The sequence below is a fragment of the Phocoena phocoena genome, chromosome 2 (genome assembly GCF_963924675.1).
Source record: "Phocoena phocoena chromosome 2, mPhoPho1.1, whole genome shotgun sequence".
NCBI lineage: Eukaryota > Metazoa > Chordata > Mammalia > Artiodactyla > Phocoenidae > Phocoena > Phocoena phocoena.
Window position 1 is genome coordinate 21,781,835 of NC_089220.1, and position 19,952 is coordinate 21,801,786.

At 42.3% G+C, this 19,952-nt stretch overlaps 1 protein-coding gene across 3 annotated transcripts in view; it reads right to left on the reverse strand.

Moving 5' to 3' along the window:
- TSHR (thyroid stimulating hormone receptor) overlaps window positions 1-18,934 on the reverse strand; it is a 172,741-nt gene extending 153,807 nt beyond the window's left edge. For 2 of the 3 annotated variants that reach the window (XM_065871472.1, XM_065871473.1), the window contains exon 1: window positions 18,704-18,873. In XM_065871472.1, the coding sequence (XP_065727544.1) occupies window positions 18,704-18,873 (170 nt within the window). Of the gene's footprint in view, window positions 1-18,703 lie in introns of all 3 variants that reach the window. The other variant, XM_065871471.1, reaches the window with a different exon arrangement.
- Between the last annotated feature and the right edge of the window lie 1,018 nt (window positions 18,935-19,952).

The following is a 19,952-nucleotide window of genomic DNA, read 5'->3' on the forward strand; positions in this document are numbered from 1 at the left end:
TCTAGGTCTATCCATCTCATTACAAATAGCTCAATTTCATTTCTTTTTAAGGCTGAGTAATATTCCATTGTGTATATGTGCCACATCTTCTTTATCCATTCATCCGATGATGGGCGCTTAGGTTGTTTCCATGTCCTGGCTATTGTAAATAGAGCTGCAATGAACATTTTGGTACATGACTCTCTTTGAATTTTGGTTTTCTCAGGGTATATGCCAAGTAGTGGGATTGCTGGGTCATATGGTAATTCTATTTGTAGTTTTTTAAGGAACCTCCATACTGTTCTCCACAGTGGCTGAACCAATTCACATTCCCACCAGCAGTGCAAGAGTGTCCCCTTTTCTCCACACCCTCTCCAGCATTTATTGTTTCTAGATTTTTTGATGATGGCCATTCTGACTGGTGTGAGATGATATCTCATTGTAGTTTTGATTTGCATTTCTCTAATGATTAATGATGTTGAGCATTCTTTCATGTGTTTGTTGGCATTCTGTATATCTTCTTTGGAGAAATGTCTATTTAGGTCTTCTGCCCATTTTTGGATGGGGTTGTTTGTTTTTTTGTTATTGAGCTGCATGAGCTGCTTGTAAATTTTGGAGATTAATCCTTTGTCAGTTGCTTCATTTGCAAATATTTTCTCCCATTCTGAGGGTTGTCTTTTGGTCTTGGTTATGGTTTCCTTTGTTGTGCAAAAGCTTTGAAGTTTCATTAGGTCCCATTTGTTTATTTTTGATTTTATTTCCATTACTCTAGGAGGTGGGTCAGAAAGGATCTTGCTGTGATTTATGTCATAGAGTGTTCTTCCTATGTTTTCTTCTAAGAGTTTGATAGTTTCTGGCCTTACATTTAGGTCTTTAATCCATTTTGAGCTTATTTTTGTGTATGGTGTTAGGGAGTGATCTAATCTCATACTTTTACATGTACCTGTCCAGTTTTCCCAGCACCATTTATTGAAGAGGCTGTCCTTTCTCCACTGTACATTCCTGCCTCCTTTATCAAAGATAAGGTGTCCATATGTGCGTGGGTTTATCTCTGGGCTTTCTATCCTGTTCCACTGATCTATCTTTCTGTTTTTGTGCCAGTACCATACTGTCTTGATTACTGTTGCTTTGTAATATAGTCTGAAGTCAGGGAGCCTTATTCCTCCAGCTCCTTTTTTCGTTCTAAAGATTGCTTTGGCTATTCGGGGTCTTTTGTGTTTCCATACAAATTGCGAAATTTTTTGTTCTAGTTCTGTGAAAAATGCCAGTGGTAGTTTGATAGGGATTGCATTGAATCTGTAGATTGCTTTGGGTAGTAGAGTCATTTTCACAATGTTGATTCTTCCCATCCAAGAACATGGTATATCTCTCGATCTATTTGTATCATCTTTAATTTCTTTCATCAGTGTCTTATAATTTTCTGCATAAAGGTCTTTTGTCTCCTTAGGTAGGTTTATTCCTAGGTATTTTATTCTTTTTGTTGCAATGGTAAATGGGAGTGTTTTCTTGATTTCACTTTCAGATTTTTCATCATTAGTATATAGGAATGCCAGAGATTTCTGTGCATTAATTTTGTATCCTGCTACTTTACCAAATTCATTGATTAGCTCTAGTAGTTTTCTGGTAGCATCTTTAGGATTCTCTATGTATAGTATCATGTCATCTGCAAACAGTGACAGCTTTACTTCTTCTTTTCCGATTTGGATTCCTTTTATTTCCTTTTCTTCTCTGATTGCTGTGGCTAAAACTTCCAAAACTATGTTGAATAAGAGTGGTGAGAGCGGGCAACCTTGTCTTGTTCCTGATCTTAGTGGAAATGCTTTCAGTTTTTCACCATTGAGGATGATGTTTGCTGTGGGCTTGTCATATATGGCTTTTATTATGTTTAGGAAAGTTCCCTCTATGCCTACTTTCTGGAGGGTTTTTATCATAAATGGGTGTTGAATTTTGTCGAAAGCTTTCTCTGCATCTATTGAGATGATCATATGGTTTTTCTCCTTCAATTTGTTAATATGGTTTATCACATTGATAGATTTGCGTATATTGAAGAATCCTTGCATTCCTGGAATAAACCCCACTTGATCATGGTGTATGATCCTTTTAATGTGCTGTTGGATTCTGTTTGCTAGTATTTTGTTGAGGATTTTTGCATCTATGTTCATCAGTGATATTGGCCTGTAGTTTTCTTTCTTTGTGACATCCTTGTCTGGTTTTGGTATCAAGGTGATGGTGGCTTCGTAGAAGGAATTTGGGAGTGTTCCTCCCTCTGCTATATTTTGGAAGAGTTTGAGAAGGATAGGTGTTAGCTCTTCTCTAAACGTTTGATAGAATTCACCTGTGAAGCCATCTGGTCCTGGGCTTTTTTTGGAAGGTTTTTAATCACAGTTTCAATTTCAGTGCTTGTGATTGGCCTGTTCATATTTTCTATTTCTTCCTGATTCAGTCTTGGCAGGTTGTGCATTTCTAAGAATTTGTCCATTTCTTCCAGATTGTCCATTTTATTGGCATAGAGTTGCTTGTAGTAATCTGTCATGATTTTTTTTTATTTCTGCAGTGTCAGTTGTTACTTCTCCTTTTTCATTTCTAATTCTATTGACTTGAGTCTTCTCCCTTTTTTTCTTGATGAGTCTGGCTAGTGGTTTATCTATTTTGTTTATCTTCTCAAAGAACCAGCTTTTAGTTTTATTGATCTTTGCTATTGTTTCCTTCATTTCTTTTTCATTTATTTCTGATCTGATTTTTATGATTTCTTTCCTTCTGCTAGCTTTGGGGTTTTTTTGTTCTTCTTTCTCTAATTGCTTGAGGTGCAAGGTTAGGTTGTTTATTCGAGATGTTTCCTGCTTCTTAAGGTGGGCTTGTATTGCTATAAACTTCCCCCTTAGAACTGCTTTTGCTGCATCCCATAGGTTTTGGGTCGTTGTGTCTCCATTGTCATTTGTTTCTAGGTATTTTTTGATTTCCTCTTTGATTTCTTCAGTGATCACTTCATTATTAAGTAGTGTATTGTTTAGCCTCCATGTGTTTGTATTTTTTACAGATCTTTTCCTGTAATTGATATCTAGTCTCATGGCGTTGTGGTCAGAAAAGATACTTGATACAATTTCAGTTTTCTTAAATTTACCAAGGCTTGATTTGTGACCCAAGATATGATCTATCCTGGAGAATGTTCCATGAGCACTTGAGAAAAATGTGTATTCTGTTGTTTTTGGATGGAGTGTCCTATAAATATCAATTAAGTCCATCTTGTTTAATGTATCATTTAAAGCTTGTGTTTCCTTATTTATTTTCATTTTGCATGATCTGTCCATGGGTGAAAGTGGGGTGTTAAAGTCCCCTACTATGAATGTGTTACTGTTGATCTCCCCTTTTATGGTTGTTAGTATTTGCCTTATGTATTGAGGTGCTCCTATGTTGGGTGCATAAATATTTACAATTGTTATATCTTCTTCTTGGATCGATCCCTTGATCATTATGTAGTGTCCTTCTTTGTCCCTTTTAATAGTCCTTATTTTAAAGTCTATTTTGTCTGATATGAGAATTGCTACTCCAGCTTTCTTTTGGTTTCCATTTGCATGGAATATCTTTTTCCATCCCCTTACTTTCAGTCTGTATGTGTCTCTAGTTCTGAAGTGGGTCTCTTGTAGACAGCATATATAAGGGTCTTGTTTTTGTATCCATTCAGCCAATCTGTGTCTTTTGGTGGGAGCATTTAGTCCATTTACATTTAAGGTAATTATTGATATGTATGTTCCTATTTCCATTTTATATATTGTTTTGGGTTCGCTACTATAGGTCATTTCCTTCTCTTGTGTTTCGTGTCTAGAGAAGTTCCTTTAGCATTTGTTGTAAAGCTGGTTTGGTGGTGCTGAACTCTCTCAGCTTTTGCTTGTCTGTAAAGGTTTTAATTTCTCCATCAAATGTGAATGAGATCCTTGCTGGGTAGAGTAGTCTTGGTTTCAGGCTATTCTCCTTCATCACTTTCAGTATGTCCTGCCACTCCCTTCTGGCTTGTAGGGTTTCTGCTGAGAGATCAGCTGTTAACCTTATGGGGATTCCCTTGTGTGTTTTTTGTTGTTTTTCCCTTGCTGCTTTTAATATGCTTTCTTTGTATTTAATTTTTGACAGTTTGATTAATATGTGTCTTGGCGTGTTTCTCCTTGTATTTATCCTGTATGGGACCCTCTGTGCTTCCTGGACTTGATTAACTATTTCCTTTCCCATATTAGGGAAGTTTTCAACTATAATCTCTTCAAATATTTTCTCAGTCCCTTTCTTTCTTTCTTCTTCTTCTGGAACCCCTATAATTCGAATGTTGGTGCGTTTCATGTTGTCCCAGAGGTCTCTGAGACTGTCCTCAGTTCTTTTCATTCTTTTTTCTTTATTCTGCTCTGCAGTAGTTATTTCCACTACTTTATCTTCCAGGTCACTTATCCGTTCTTCTGCCTCAGTTATTCTGCTATTGATCCTATCTAGAGTGATTTTAATTTCATTTATTGCATTGTTCATCGTTGCTTGTTTCATCTTTAGTTCTTGTAGGTCCTTGTTAACTGTTTCTTGCATTTTGTCCATTCTACTTCCAAGATTTCGGATCATCCTTACTATCATTATTCTGAATTCTTTTTCAGGTAGATTGCCTATTTCCTCTTCATTTGTTAGGTCTGGTGGGTTTTTATCTTGCTCCTTCATCTGCTGTGTGTTTTTCTGTCTTCTCATTTTGCTTATCTTACTGTGTTTGGGGTCTCTTTTTTGCAGGCTGCAGGTTCGTAGTTCCCGTTGTTTTTGATGTCTGTCTCCAGTGGCTAAGGTTGTTTCAGTGGGTTGTGTAGGCTTCCTGGTGGAGGGGACTAGTGCCTGTGTTGTGCTGGATGAGGCTGGATCTTGTCTCTCTAGTGGGCAGGTTCACGTCTGGTGGTGTGTTTTGGGGTGTCTGTGGCCTTATTATGATTTTAGGCAGCCTCTCTGCTAATGGGTGGGGTTGTGTTCCTGTTTTGCTAGTTGTTTGGCATAGGTTGTCCAGCACTGTGGCTTGCTGGTCGTTGAGTGAAGCTGGGTGCTGGTGTTAAGATGGAGGTCTCTGGGAGATTTCCACCGTTTAATATTATGTGGAGCTGGGAGGTCTCTTGTTGACCAGTGTCCTGAAGTTGGCTCTCCTACCTCAGAGGCAGAGCCCTGACTCCTGGCTGGAGCACCAAGAGCCTTTCATCCACACAGCTCAGAATAAAAGGGAGAGAAAGTAGGGAGAATTAGTAGAAGTATGAGTAAAGAAAGAGGGAAAGGAGGAAAGGAAGGAAGGAAGAAAGAAGCAAAGAAGGAAAGAAAGGAGGGAGGGAGGGAGGGAGGGAGGAAGGAAGGAAGGAGGGAAAGAAGGAAAACAAGACAGAAAGAAAGATGATACAGTAAAAATAAAATAAAGTATAATATAGTTATTGAATTAAAAAATATTTAGAAAAAAAAAAAGGGACGGATAGAACCTTAGGACAAATGTTGGAAGCAAAGCTATACAGAGAAAATCTTACACAGAAGCATACACATACACCTTCACAAAAAGAGGTAAAGGGGGAAAAATCATAAATCCTGCTCCCTGATACCACCTCCTCAATTTGGGGTGATTCGTTGTCTAAAGGAGGGAGGGAAGGAAGGAAAGAAAGAAAGAACGAAGGTAAAGTATAATAAAGTTATTACAATTAAACTTAATTATTAAGAAAAAGAATTTTTAAAAAAAGTCATGGACGGATAGAGCCCTAGGACAAATGGTGGAAGCTAGAGTATACAGACTAGATGTCACACAGAAGCATACACGTACACATTCACAAAAAGAGGAAAAGGGAAAAAAATCATAGATCTCGCTCCTAAATTCCACCCCTTCAATTTGGGATCATTCCTTGTCTATTCAGGTATTCCACAGATGCAGGGTATATCAAGTTGATTGTGGAGCTTTAATCCGCTGCTTCTGTGGCTGCTGGGAGAGATTTCCCTTTCTCTTCTTTGTTCTCACAGCTCACAGGAGCTCAGCTTTGGATTTGGCCCTGCCTCTGCGTGTAGGTCGCTGGAGGGCGTCTGTTTTTTCGCTCAGACAGGACGTGGTTAAAGGAGCCGCTGATTCGGGGCCTCCGGCTCACTCAGGCCGGGGGTTGGGGGATGGGGGAAGGAGGGGCACTGCGTGCGGGGCGGGCCTGCGGCGGCAGAGGCAGCGTGACGTTGCGGCAGAGGCCGGCGTGACGTTGCACCAGCCTGAGGCCCGCCGTGCGCTGTCCCGGGGAAGTTGTCCTTGGATCCCGGGAACCTGGCAGTGGCGGGCTGCACAGACTCCGCGGAAGAGGGGTGTGGAGAGTGACCTGTGCTCGCACACAGGCCCCTTGGTGGCGGCAGCAGCAGCCCCAGCGTCTCCCGCCCGTCTCTGGGGTCCGCGGTTTTAGCCGCGGCTCGCGCCCGTCTCTGGGGTTTGCGCTTTCAGCCGCGGCTCGCGCCCGTCTCGGGGGTTCGCGCTTTTAGCCGCGGCTCGCGCCCATCTCTGGAGTTCCTTTAAGCAGCGCTCTTAAACCCCTCTCCTCGCGCACCAGGAAACAAAGAGGGAAGAAAAAGTCTCTTGCCTCTTCGGCCGGTGCAGGCTTTTCCCGGAACTCCCTCCCGGCTAGTCGTGGTGCACCAACCCCTTCAGGCTATGTTCAAGCCGCCAACCCCAGTCCTCTCCCTGAGCTCCGTCCAAAACCAAAACCCGAGCCTCAGCTCGCAGCCCCGCCCTCCCCGGTGGGTGAGCAGCAAGCCTCTCGGGTTGGTGAGTGCTGGTCGGCACCGATCGTCTGTGCAGGAATCTCCCCGCTTTGCCCTCCGCACCCGTCGCTGTGCACTACTCCGCGGTCCCGAAACTCCCCCCTCTGCCTCCCACAGTCTCCGCCCGTGGAGGGGCTTCCTAGTGTGTGGAAATTTTTCCTCCTTCACAGCTCCCTCCCACTGGTGCAGGTGCCGCCTTATTCTTTTGTCTCTGTTTTTTCTTTTGCCCTACCCAGTTACGTGGGGAGTTTCTTGCCTTTTGGGAGGTCTGAGGTCTTCTGCCAGCCTTCAGTAGGAGTTCTGTAGGAGTTGTTCCACGTGTGGATGTATTTCTGGTGTATCCGTGGGGAGGAAGGCGATCTCCGCGTCTTACTCTTCCGCCATCTTCAAGGTCCCCCCCAATGATTTTTTAATTGCAGGAATGAAGGGCTAAAGAGTAATAAAGCACACTGGCCAGCTTCAGTGAAAATGGAAACAGGGTCAGTGTGGAGGAGTTGATGCCAGACATGAGGTATTAGACACTTGTAAGATCTGTTTTTAAACTATTGGCTTGAAGAATAGCCACATTCAGTGAACTTCTGTGTGAAAAGCCTATTCAAAGGACAGGCTAAGTGTGAGGCATAAAAAAGTAACCATACTAACGTATTCAGGAGAAAATATATCACATTCAACGATCAAGACATTTTTTTGTTGTTTAAATATGTGTTTAAGCATTCTTTGTAGTAAAATTAAAATGTTTATAATAAAAAGAATTATAGGTGATACCAAATGTATACTTACAGTTACACAAAAATGCCAAATTATGCCAAAACAGAATTTCTTTGGAGGTCAAGAAACCTCCAAAGATTTTCATTGAAAAATCTGAGAAGAATTATAGACTCTCTCAGCAATGCCCTAATGTTCTTGTATACAAATTTTTACATTATCACAGATTCCCAGGAGGCCAACCACAGACCCCTAGGAAGCCCATGAACCTCTGGTTAATAAATCTTTTTTTTTTTAAATTTTTATTGGAGTATGGCTAATGATGCGTTAGCCTCCACTGCACAACAAAATGAATCAGCCATACACATACAGACATCCCCTCCCTTTTGGACCTCCCTCCCATTTAGGTTACCACAGTGCATCAGGTAGAGTTCTCTATGCTATACAGTATGTTCCCATCAGTTTTCTATCTTATACATAGTATCAGTAATGCATATATGTCAACCCCAGTCTCCCAGTTCCTCCCACCCCACCCCTTTCCCCTTTGGTATCCGTACATTTGTTCTCTACGTCTGTGTCTCCATTTCTGCTTTGCAAATAAGATCATCTATACCATTTTTCTAGATTCCACATATATGTGTTATTATATGATATTTGCTTTTCTCTTTCTGACTTAGTTCACTCTGTATGACACTCTCTAGGTCCATCCACGTCTCTACAAATGACTCAATTTCGTTCCTTTTGATGGCTGAGTAATATTCCATTGTATATATGTACCACATCTTCTTTATCCATTTTTCTGTTGATGGATATTTAGGTTGCTTCCATGTCCTGGCTATTGTAAATAGTGCTGCTATGAACATTGGTGTGCATGTGTTTTTTTGAATTATGGTTTTCTCTGGGAATAAATCTTAACCTGAAGGGTAAAAAGCATACCTTGTACAACCAAGAAACATTAAAATAATCAAATATATCATTTTAATTTCTCAGCTCTGGAGGGGGAAAAGCTATTTCAATTAATTGACTGATAAATTCAGGTAAAGTTCACTCATTTAACAACACATTTTAAGTAGTGTGAATTTGTTTTCTATGTCTACTACTTTATCAGAGCTGATATACGAAGACAGACTTAGACCCAGGGGCAGGTGACATAACCAGCCATTCTGGACCCAGGTCTCTGAGAACAGGACTGAATGGGCTTGGCCTCTGCAGAGCTGGTCTGGTCATGGAGCTCTTACACACAGCACTGCCTCCCAAACTACTTCTTCACTGGCCTCCTTCAGTGCCTGCCATTCCGTGCATCAAGGCACTTCTGTGGATCAAGTGACGGGGATATTCAAATACAGAGATGCATTAACCTGAAGGTACAAGGAAATAACTCCGGGAAGGTATATAAGAAGCCACATGAAAATCAAATACGTGATGGAAAAGAATTTAAAATTTTAGTAATTTTTTGGAAGTTAAATTTAAAAAATAAACCAAAGACTTCGAAGGAATTTCCTGCTTGCCCTGGATTCCTTCTGAGTGTCCCAGCTATCCCAGGGGCCCTGCTCCACTTCCTCTTGCTGAGGAGCCCTACATTTGGGAAGTTTAGAAAGCACTGGGGTAGTTAATTTCTTGGGGGTGGCAGTTCAAAGGATCTTCATCAACAGGTCTTTAGTAATATGAACAAACAATGAGAGATGTGGATGTCACTTCAGTATCTAAAGAAGTAGTGTCCCAGATAGCCAGGAAAAATACGAAACAAAGCAGAATTCCATCCGTCTTAACAGGGCAATAAAACTAAAGGACTTGGAAAAAGAATTATAAAAGGGTGCAAAGAACCCAATGGGATAACATTAGAGTGCCTCTGGAGACATTCATTCATGCGTTTGTTCATCTATTAAACAAATACTAACTGACTATCGATTATATACCAGGCCTTTTCTGGACACTGGGGATACATAACTGAACAAAACAGACAAACAATAACAACAACAACAGACAAAACAAAAACCTTGCCCTTGTGGAGATTATATTCTTGTGCAGAAAGACATAAACAAGAAACATAAAAACAAGCAAATTACTTAGATACTGGAAGGTGACAAGTGCTATGGATTAAAAAATGTTTTAAAGCAGGAGTGTTAAATTTTAAATGGAGTGATTAGGAAAGCCTTATTGAGAAGGTACCATCTGAACAGAAACTTGAAGGAGGTGCAGCGATTAACCGTGGGGATGTCTGGGAAAATAATGTTTGAGACGCAGGGAAGGACCAAATGTGTAAATCCTGACAAATGTGAGGAACAACAAGGAGGCCAATGGAGTGGAAGCTGGATTACGAATGAAAGTAATAAGAAATAAAATTGGAAGAGTAAAAGGTCTGAATCACATAGGGCTTTTTGGTCACAAAACTGTAAGGACTTTGGTTTTTATCTTGAGATAACTAGGAACCCTGTTAGAAGTTCCTGAGTAGAGGAGGGACGTGACCTGACCTACATTTTAAAAGCTCTTTGGCTGCTGTGTGAACAGACTGTGGAGGGCAGGGGTGGAAGACGGGACAGGTTCGGAGGCTCCTACAGTAAGCAAGAAGGGAAGACACTTTCAGTATCTTAAGAGAGCCAAAGAAACACAAAATCAACTGAAGCAGTGAAGGAAGCTAGCTACCTAACTATGTGGGGATTGCAGATTTTGAGGGGGTATTGAGAGACCAACCCATTTTAAGTTATTGTCTCCCAGTTACGGTGACAATAAACAAGGCTAAGAATGTCCCCATATGTCCTACGGGCCTCTGGACTTTATGTTCTATTAGTAATTTATCCTCCAAATTGGGACACCTTTGAGAATGAAAGGAATGCTATTAATTACACCTGGACAACAGGTACATGAGAAGGTTCCTTTCAGATAAGGCAACCCTAATTACAAGGAACTTAGGAAGCCTGTGGATGGTTCCTTAAAAAACAGAGTTCGTTAGAGGAGGAAGACCAACTTGCTTACTGAATAGACATCTTTTAGCCTGGGAAATTTTACAATTAAGAATAGAAATGAGAGGCTAACTCAGATCCACAGTATCAATATGTTTGTGTTGAGTTTAAGAATAGTCAATACATATTTGGTATGTTCGGTCTTTGTCTTATTTAAACTTGGGCTGTTGGAATATCTAATAGATTGCCCTTGCAACTCCAATTTAAAATGAATGATTGAGTAATTTATTTCAACCTTATTTAAGTTGAGAAGAAAATTATTTTTTACTGCATTTACTTGTAAATGTCTACCGTGAGCCAGTAACTGTTCTAAGCAATCCATACACTTCGTAGGGGCAAAATCGTGCTTCAGTGGAAAACTATGCATTGATTTAGAGCACCTTCTTCCAAGACTGAGTCTGATTCAACAAGAGCTACTTTACAGCTCTGTAGGTTGTAGATGACTGACAACAAGGCGAAACAAGTTTGTCTGCGGACACACAAATTCTGTCCTGTGAGAGCTTCAGTTGACTCTGCCCACTCTTCCCCACACGAAAGAAGTTAGTTTTGCCTCCATCAGCATGTTCACTTCGGTATTCCACATCCATAAAAGTGCTGATTTTGTGGGCTCTCCTTTAAGCTGATTGCAACATCTTACCAGTTTTCTCCTTGTTGTGGGTTGACTAGTGTCCCCGTAAAACTCATGTCCACCTGGAACCTGAGTATGTGACCTTATTTGGAAATAGGGTGTTTGTAGATATAATTAGTTAAGCTGAGGTCATCCTGGAGTAGGGTGATCCCTAAACCCAATGACTGGGATTGTGATAAGACGAGGAAAGGACACACAGAGACAAAGACACACAGAGAGAAGGCCACATCAATAAAGAGACAGAGATTGGCATCCTGCAGCTACAAGCCAAGGAACACCAAGGATTACCATGGCCATCAGAAGCTGGAAAAGGCAGGAAGGATTCTTCCCTAGGGCTTTCAGAGGAACATGGCCGTGTTAACACCTTGATTTCTTACTTAGCTTCCAGAACCATGAGACAATACATCTCTGTTATGGTAAGCTCCTCAGTTTGTGATACTCTGTTACGGCAGTCTTAGGAAACTAATACGCTGCAATGAGTTAAGTACAATCTTTAATGTGTTCAATTTATAGCTGTAGGAGTGTCATAATTTTACCTGCCTTTGAAAATTATCTTTAACAGTGTTAGGTCATTCACACCTCCCAGCAATCCAATGAGGCAGGTACTACTTTTATCCTTATTTTATAGATGAAGAAACTGAGGCACAGAACAATCAGGCAATGTTCCTGATGGGGTTTAGGACAGGCTACCCCAAAATACAGAACTTTGGCATATTGAGCATTTTAAGGAATTTGAGAACGAGCATATGCAGGGAGGACTTTCTGACCTTCCCCCAAAGTAGGTCACAACACCCTCTTGTGAGAGGTGTCCTCCCTATACCCGGAGGGAAGGACCATCCCTATCTCTAAAGACAGAGGGAAGTCAAGAGGAATCTGAGTGAACAGACTTTGCTGTTTGCCCCTTTATTACACTTAGCTCACACCCTTTTTTGTCTTGTCATATTGTTCCATGGCTCACCATTCTTCATCAAAACTAGCATAAAGACGCTCAGGTATAACAGCTTCTTGGGGTCTTCATTTCCTTATGAAAGCTCTGTGTCATGTCATGTAAAACTTATATTAAATAAATTTGTATGCTTTTCCTTTGTTAATCTGTTACTGTTACAGAGGCCCCAGCCGAGAACTTAGAAGGGTAGGGGGAAATTTTTTTCTCTCCTACATTCTCAAAAGCATACCTAGGAAACAGTACAGCAAGCCATTCAACCCAGATGACCTCACTCCAGAGAGCACGCTCTTAACCACTTTATTCTCCTGCCCCGTAAAGAGCACTGGGATATCTAAAAACTTAGGATTCCCGGTACTTATAAGATTTAATTTAATAGACTTTCTAGAATTTTCCAAGTATTTGGAAAGTTTTGTCAAATATTCACATGCTTTAAAAGAAAATATATTACATTTGTATTCATTTAAACTACTTATTATTTTATTAAAGTACTTATTAAGATATTATCAAATTATAAACTCTTCCTTAAAGTAATTGTTACAATTAGATTTACAAATAAAATAATAAATACATGGAAAACTCAAAAAAAAAAAACCCTAGGTTTTACATTTATTACTTTAATGAGTCAAATATTTGTTTTTAAAACCAGTTACCCTGAAAAGCCTTCTTTGGACACAAAAGCTGCCCCCACTGACATCAGAATTCACTTTGACCCGTATTGTATTATGAAGAAAGTATGTAGTACATATTCTGTTGCCCATCAATATCTTTGTCCCAAGTGAATTAATCAAACCCTTCAGCATTTAAGTTAGAATTCTCCAAAGTTCTTCAAACGAGCAGTTCCATCTCCTGGAACAATGCTTCCTCACCCTCCATGAAACGCTTATACCCAAATTCTACTGGTTCAGGATACAGCTCAAAGCCTTTTTTGAACTCCAGTCAAAGTTAGCCGCCCCCCCCCCCACCGCCCATTTCCACCAAGTATACTCTCAGCACACTTACACAATTCTAATTACACGTTTATGGGATTATTGGATTAATATTCAGCTTCCACACTAGACTGTGAGATCCCTGAGGACAGGGACATGTTGGCATCATTCTCCACCAAATCCAGAGCTTAGCACAGTGTCTGGAATATAGCCAGTGCTTAATAAACATTTGCAGAATGAAAGAAGTGATGAGCCATGTGGAGGGCATATGGCCCCTCTTTGGTGGGAAATTCCCCATTGTGTGTAATATTAGAAGGACACTATTCTGCATCTCCCACTGCTGACACCAAAAATGATAAAGGGAGACCTCTTTCCTCTTCCTACCCCCAGCAGCTAGGACACAGCAGGTAACCTGCACCAGATAATCAGTTGCTCTCACATAGGACATCATTCTCTGGCTGGTGATTCAAAGAGGCAGGGACAATTGAGAAATTAGTTATGGCAGCACACAGATAGTCCAGCAGCTATACAACTGGGTGCCCAGCACCACAGATGTTCTGTGGCTGTGATCACGGTATTGTCCATGGAGTTGTTCCAACCAGATGGTTGGCGGTGGTTCCAACTTCCTGCCTGCTGTGGGCCTTGGCCTATTTTCAAAGCCTGGTTCTACGATGATTCTGTAAATTATATGTAATTCTTTCAAAATATTTCTTTTCTCCTTAAGCTAGACACAGCGGGTTTTCTGTTACTTACCAATGAAAACCTTGACTGATATACACACACACATACTCACACAGAATAACAGAGAATAAATCACAGAGCCTGGAAGTGTGAAGTGAAGCTGCTTTTATAAGACACAAAGTTTTGGTCCATGTTTGGACAGGATATGGGTGCTGAAGCAGAGGGCTTCTCTTTAGGTTGAAGCCAAATGTTATTCAGGTTATGACTGCTAATTGTAACTGAAGTAATTGTGAAATGTAGAATTAATCCACATTTCCCTAAGTGTAAAACAGGTGTGATTTGGAGATACTTGAGATTATTTTAGGTGGAATGCCCACATGGCTTTAAATAATATTGAATCACACAGTGAGAAAGTGATTCCCTTTTCCATTGTCCTTCAGTCTATCTGACACCACCAAGGATTGGTGGACTGATATCTCTTTGATATTTCTTGAACACTTATTAAACTTCCTTTATAACAAAGAGAAGGCAGCCTCAGGCTCAGAACATTCAAAGACAATAGTCTCAAGCTAGAATAGAATTACATTTATGTTTTAATTGTATTTAGTTTTCTAGTTACCCCCTATTTAGAGCAAGGCATGCTAATTTTCCATTTATAGTCACAATATAAGCCTTCTAAACAGATTTCTTTTAGTTGAAGAAGTGAGTCAACCTAAAAATATTGAGTAAATAATAGCACGGGTAGAACACAGAGAAGGCAAAAATCCTGAAGATGGTGAGTTACCATCTTCAGTATAGAAGACACCAGGGCAGGCCATCAATTAGAGACACAGATACAGAATGCAAATGACTAAAAACTGAAGCAAAATCCAGAACCCAAAAACAATAGCTACAACTCTTTCAGAAACATTTCTGAAGGCACACAAGTGCGTGATGGACAAACCACTACTTCACTGAAGCCCTAGACTCTGGAAGGTGGGGGATGGAGGGGGTGGAGGCAATGATTGTCACCATCATAAAACTAAAAGCAGGTGGGTTAAAAGGACAAGGCAAGGTAAGGCAGCACTTTCTTGAGGAAGAATCCACAGAAATCCAGAACAGCCGTCTGACCTCATCTACCTCCTCATTCAGAGAAGGGATGGTCTCTTATACATAGAAGTAGCAAATGGCAACTCTCTGAATGAGAGTGATGGGTCAATCTTGTTATCCTTGGTGTTAAGGTAATATGATCTATAATTACACATGAAAACTTAAATTTTATTCTTCTTGCTTCATTAACGTTCCCTTAAATCAGTACTTCTCAATTGGAAGGAGCAATTTTTTCAGGCTACCTGTGTATCAAAGATTCTAGAATGTTCCACCAGGGAGTAGGGATACCAGCTCTCCCTCACTTCTCACCTAGTTAGAACCACTGTTATAAAGAGTATATCATGCCCATTGGGGGGGGGGGGGAAGTGGAAGAAAAGATTCAGAACCACTGTTTCAGTGGGAGCCATAAACAGTATAACTCCCACCCAGCCCATGTGACAGGTGTCTGGGTGGTGAAGAAAGATGCAATCTCTTTACCTTTCAGCACCATAATATGTGGACAGAAGGTAAGGGTTAGGGAAAATTGCACCATAGTAATTTGTAAAATGGCTAGGCAATGGTTAAACAGCATCTGTATTTGGAATAGGGGTTACCACTCAGAACAGGTTTTTAATGACAAGGATCTGGTTTGCTCCAGCAGGGAAGGCCTTGTACGATAGATGTAGTCTTTCTTTTCCTCCCTCTGTCCCAATCCTCCCTCCCAATTTCTTCTTTCCCTCCTTCTTTCTTTCCTTGTTTTATTTTCCTCTTACCCTCCCATTTTCTGAGTTACTGCATATTTCTAGGGACAATAGCCCCCAAGGTTATCTGTGGCTTATTGGACATCACTAGCTTTCAAACTTTTCTCTCCAAAGCCTCACGACCATACTGGGGAAGAGCTGGCAGGGTGAGACCCATTTTCCTCTGAAAGCAGGGGGCTCAGCGTGCAGCTCTGCAGTATTTCACATCCTGGCAGTACCGCTTACAAGTTGTGTGACATTGAGCAAATAGCTTCATTTCTGTCGTGCCTCAGTTTTCTCATCTATAAAATGAGAGTAATAAAATCGTCTACTAGATTGGATATTTTGAGGATTCAATGGTATAAAGTACTGAGAACAGGAATAAGCACGGTATGATTGTTAGCTTTACATATTTGACTTCTCTCATAAGCTTTCCTTTCACAGAAGAGTTCTACTGCCCCCAAAAGATTTGAAAATCATTCTGCTACTTTTGCCCAGGGCTGTGGTCATTGTTCAAATTAGCATGCTCTTTAACCTATACTTTTCATCAATTTTCTCTTCTCTATCTCAGGATAACTCCATTCTTCAGAATAGCTCCCCTCCTGCCCTCCCTCTCCCCACCTTCCCACTGTTTTCAAGGTCAGATTCTCCCCACTACTGTCTTTATACAGTGATTCAGTGGATTCCCTCAGACTATTCTCATTGCATCACAGGCATCAGAAAGAACCTAATGGAACCCTCCCTTTTACCCTGAAGGAAACTTGGGTCCTGCCACATAAATTATCTCACCTAATTTCACAGTTAGTGAGAGAGGGAGGAAGAGATGTGTATCCTGACTCTGATTTCATTGCTCTTTCTCTGACACTACTTGTCTCATCCCTTGGTGGAACTATACACAGAATGATTCCAGCTCCCCTTCCACTGCCAGAGCCACATTTCTCTTCAATGACCCTTGAAGTTCTGCTCCCTTTAAAGAAGTCTCTGAAGTCGTGATGTCTCTGGCCTCCTTTCTCCCCCCACACAGCGGACAATCTGAGACCAGCATATTTGTTTGTTCTTTCATTCACCTAACAAGCTTTTTTTTGAGCATCAGAGTAGTTCCAGAGTTGAATGACAGGGTCCCTGTGTTAGAGAAGCTCACGTCCTGCTTAGACAGGCACTCAAAGAAATATCAAGTTACGGAAAAGCTGTGTGTAAGGGCTAGGACAGGGTGAATGCACAGAATGTTGTGGAGAAGGTAGCTCACCCAGCCTAGGGGTCATGGGCCAGGAGACGCTTCCTGAAGGAGTTGACACCTAATCTGGACCTTGGAGTAGGCATTAGCCAGATGAAGAAAAGGGAAAAGTAGCTTTAGGCAGAGGGAAGAGAATGTGGAAGGGAAGGCCTAGGCAGTTAGTTGTGAGAGCAAAGAACTTTGGGGAAAGTGCCAGAAATTCTGTTCAGTGGGAGTGAAAAGTGTGACAGAGTAGGAGCCATGAGGTTTGAAAGACTGGGCTACGTCTGAAAGGATCTTGTAGGTTGTACAAAAGAGTTTTATCATGGGAGACATGGGGAGCCAATGCAGGGGTTTAATCAAGAGGATAAGAACGTATTTTATTCTGTAGTGGCAGCATGGAGATCTTCGTTGCTGCACGCAGGCTTTCTCTAGTGGTGGCAAGCGGGGGCTGCTCTTCGTTCTGGTATGCGGGCTTCTCACTGCGGTGGCTTCTCTTGTTGCGGAGCACGGGCTCTAAGCGTGCGGGCTTCAGTAGCTGTGGCTCGCAGGCTCTAGAGCGCAGGCTCAGTAGCTGTGGTGCACAGGCTTAGTTGCTCCACCGCATGTGGGATCTTCCCAGACCAGGGCTTGAACCCACGTCCCCTGTATTGGCAGGCGGATTCCTAACCACTGCACCACCAGGGAAGCCCGAGAATGAATGTTATTCACTGGATGTTATTACACTAATTGACCCAGGTGAGATAAGAAACTGAGATATCGCGGCATAGAAATACAACCCGTGTCCAAAACGTTCATAACCCACTGTTGAATGTCCCTATGAGCTGAATTCTTGAGGAAATCTTAAATACAACTTCACCATTGCTTTTCACTTACCTACATTTTCTTTAATAACCTGAGCTTTTGTACCTTAACTGGGTTTAACCAGTTAAGTAAACAGTAAAACCAGATTGTCTTACTATTCTTTCCTACTGTTCTATTTCTAATCACCCAAGAAAGCCTTCTTCCCTTGTTTACAATTATCCTTTCAATTGTTGATTTCAACATCTGTTAAGGAACAGATGTACACAAAACTCATTTAACATCAAGTTTCTAATCTGGTAACATTTAACACGCAGATAAAAATGTACTTTATGAAATTTCATCTCTTTATACCTCTATATACCTTTACCATGCCAAACCCAAAGGAGGTTTTTGGATGCACTACATCAGTGGGTATCTCACATTTGAGTAAATACCTCAGATACTTCATACAAAGTGAATTCCAGACAAAGTATAAAGGATATTCAGTTGACCGTCCATCTGGGCAGGTTTCATATCTGCAGATTCAACCAACACTGGATTGAAAATATTTGGGGGAACAAAATTCCAGAAGGTTCCAAAAAGCATAACCTGGATTTGCCACACACTGGCAACTATTTACATAGCATTTACATTGTATTAGGTATTATAAGTCATTTAGAGATGATCTAAAGTATACAGGAGGATGTGCATAGGTGATATGCAAATGCTATACTTGAGCATCCTCTGATTTGAGTGTACACAGGGGTCCTGGAACCAATCCCCCATGTATACGGAGGGACGACTGTGTTTTTAAAAGAGCCCTGATTAAATTTCTGTCAACTGTTTGATGAGCCAAGAGACCTGCTAAGATAATTTCCCATCTAGAAAGATTAAAAGTTGAAACCCCCCCTTTTTTTTTTGCAATTTTCATCACCCAAAACAAGATCAAAAGGATCCGTTTTTAAGTTGCTATTAATCTTATTTACATCTTAAGTAAAATTAAGATTCAGCCAGGGCTGGGAGTAGGCAAAGTGCAGAACAGCAGCTCTTTAGAAAGAACAACTCTCACTTTTCATCTTGTACAAAAATTTCGTTAACTTTTTCTGTGTTATGAGTAACTCGAGCGTCAGCAATCCCACGTTTGGTCGATGGAGTTTTTACTCATTGCGCGCGCGCGCGCACACACACACACACACACACACACACACGCATGCACACACACAACCCTCTCAAGCTCTTTTTGTGCACTTCCATCCACCTTTTCCAGCCCTGAGTCCTCCCCTCTCCTCTCCCAGGTACTCACAGGGTCTGCGTACTGGGCGGTAAGCTGGGGATGCGGTGGATACCCTTGCAGGTGACTCTGAAGTCGTCCTCCTGGTGGCATTTGCAGGGCGGAGAAGGACACCCTTTCCCCCTCAGGCTCCTGGGCAGGACAAGAAGCAGCGCCAGCTGCAGCAGGGGCGTCGGTTTCATTGTCCTCGGGGCTCCGATGCTATGTCTTCATCCTCCACTATCGCCTCATTCTCAGCCCTCTGCGCCTCGGGTTCCCTCAGGCTGAAGGAGGGCAGGAGGGGTGGGAGGAAGGAGAAATCGATGGGGTCGTGACTTCAGCACCAAAGAGGAGGCTGGAGAGGCGAAAGAAGAGGCTCTCAAGTGCTCCGTTTCCCTAGGCAACCCTCCACCCAAACAAGCTTACGTACTTCACTTTCCTTGCCCCATGCCACTCCCGTCTGTTGCCTGACAATCAGCGCCGGTCCAGGCTGTCCCCTCTGCTCTCCAACCTGCCTCACGCACCCCTCCCATTACTTCCCTCCAAAACCTAGTTTACACGCCCCCTCCTTTCCTTGGCTCTAAACCCAACGGGTCACCTCTTCCCATGGGTGGGTAGCCTTTCGAAAGCGCTGCCTGTCGGGATCCATCCGCACGCACCCCCTATCCAGAGAAAGTTGCAGCGGAAAGGACCGTCCCGGGACGGACGCCGGTGCCGCAGAACTTCAGCTCCTCCTGGCCTAGGACGCCTCTGCTGAGGGTCGGAGGCGGGCACACGTGGCTTGCCAGCCCGAGGTGCGGCCGAGGCCGGGGCGCGACACCCACGGCGGGATCCTCACGGCTCCCCAACTTCAGCGCAAACCTTGACCTCTGGCGGCGCGCAGCCATTAGCGCAGAAATCGCCGCGGGGAGCCGTCTGGCGGCGTTCGGCGGCGTCCGGCTCTCACTGGCGCGCGCGGACTCGGCGAGGCACGCCAGGAACTGGGCTCTGGCGCCACCTGCCGGGAGAACAGGGAACGGCAGAAACTGTTCGAGTGCCTTGAATGGAACTCTTGAATCGAGCTTTGCTGTATGTAGTTGAAGTCGACCTGTAAATTCTGGTCTGGCCAGGAATATTATCGAGCCATATATCCCCCCAGAAGGTGGGAAGAAGAATACTTAAGGGGCACACTATTGTCTACGCATCATCCTTCACACAGTAGCCAAGAAGATAATTTTAAATAAATATCAGATTGTGCCAATTTCGCTCTCAAAACCTTTCAATTGCTTACTAATTCTTCTTG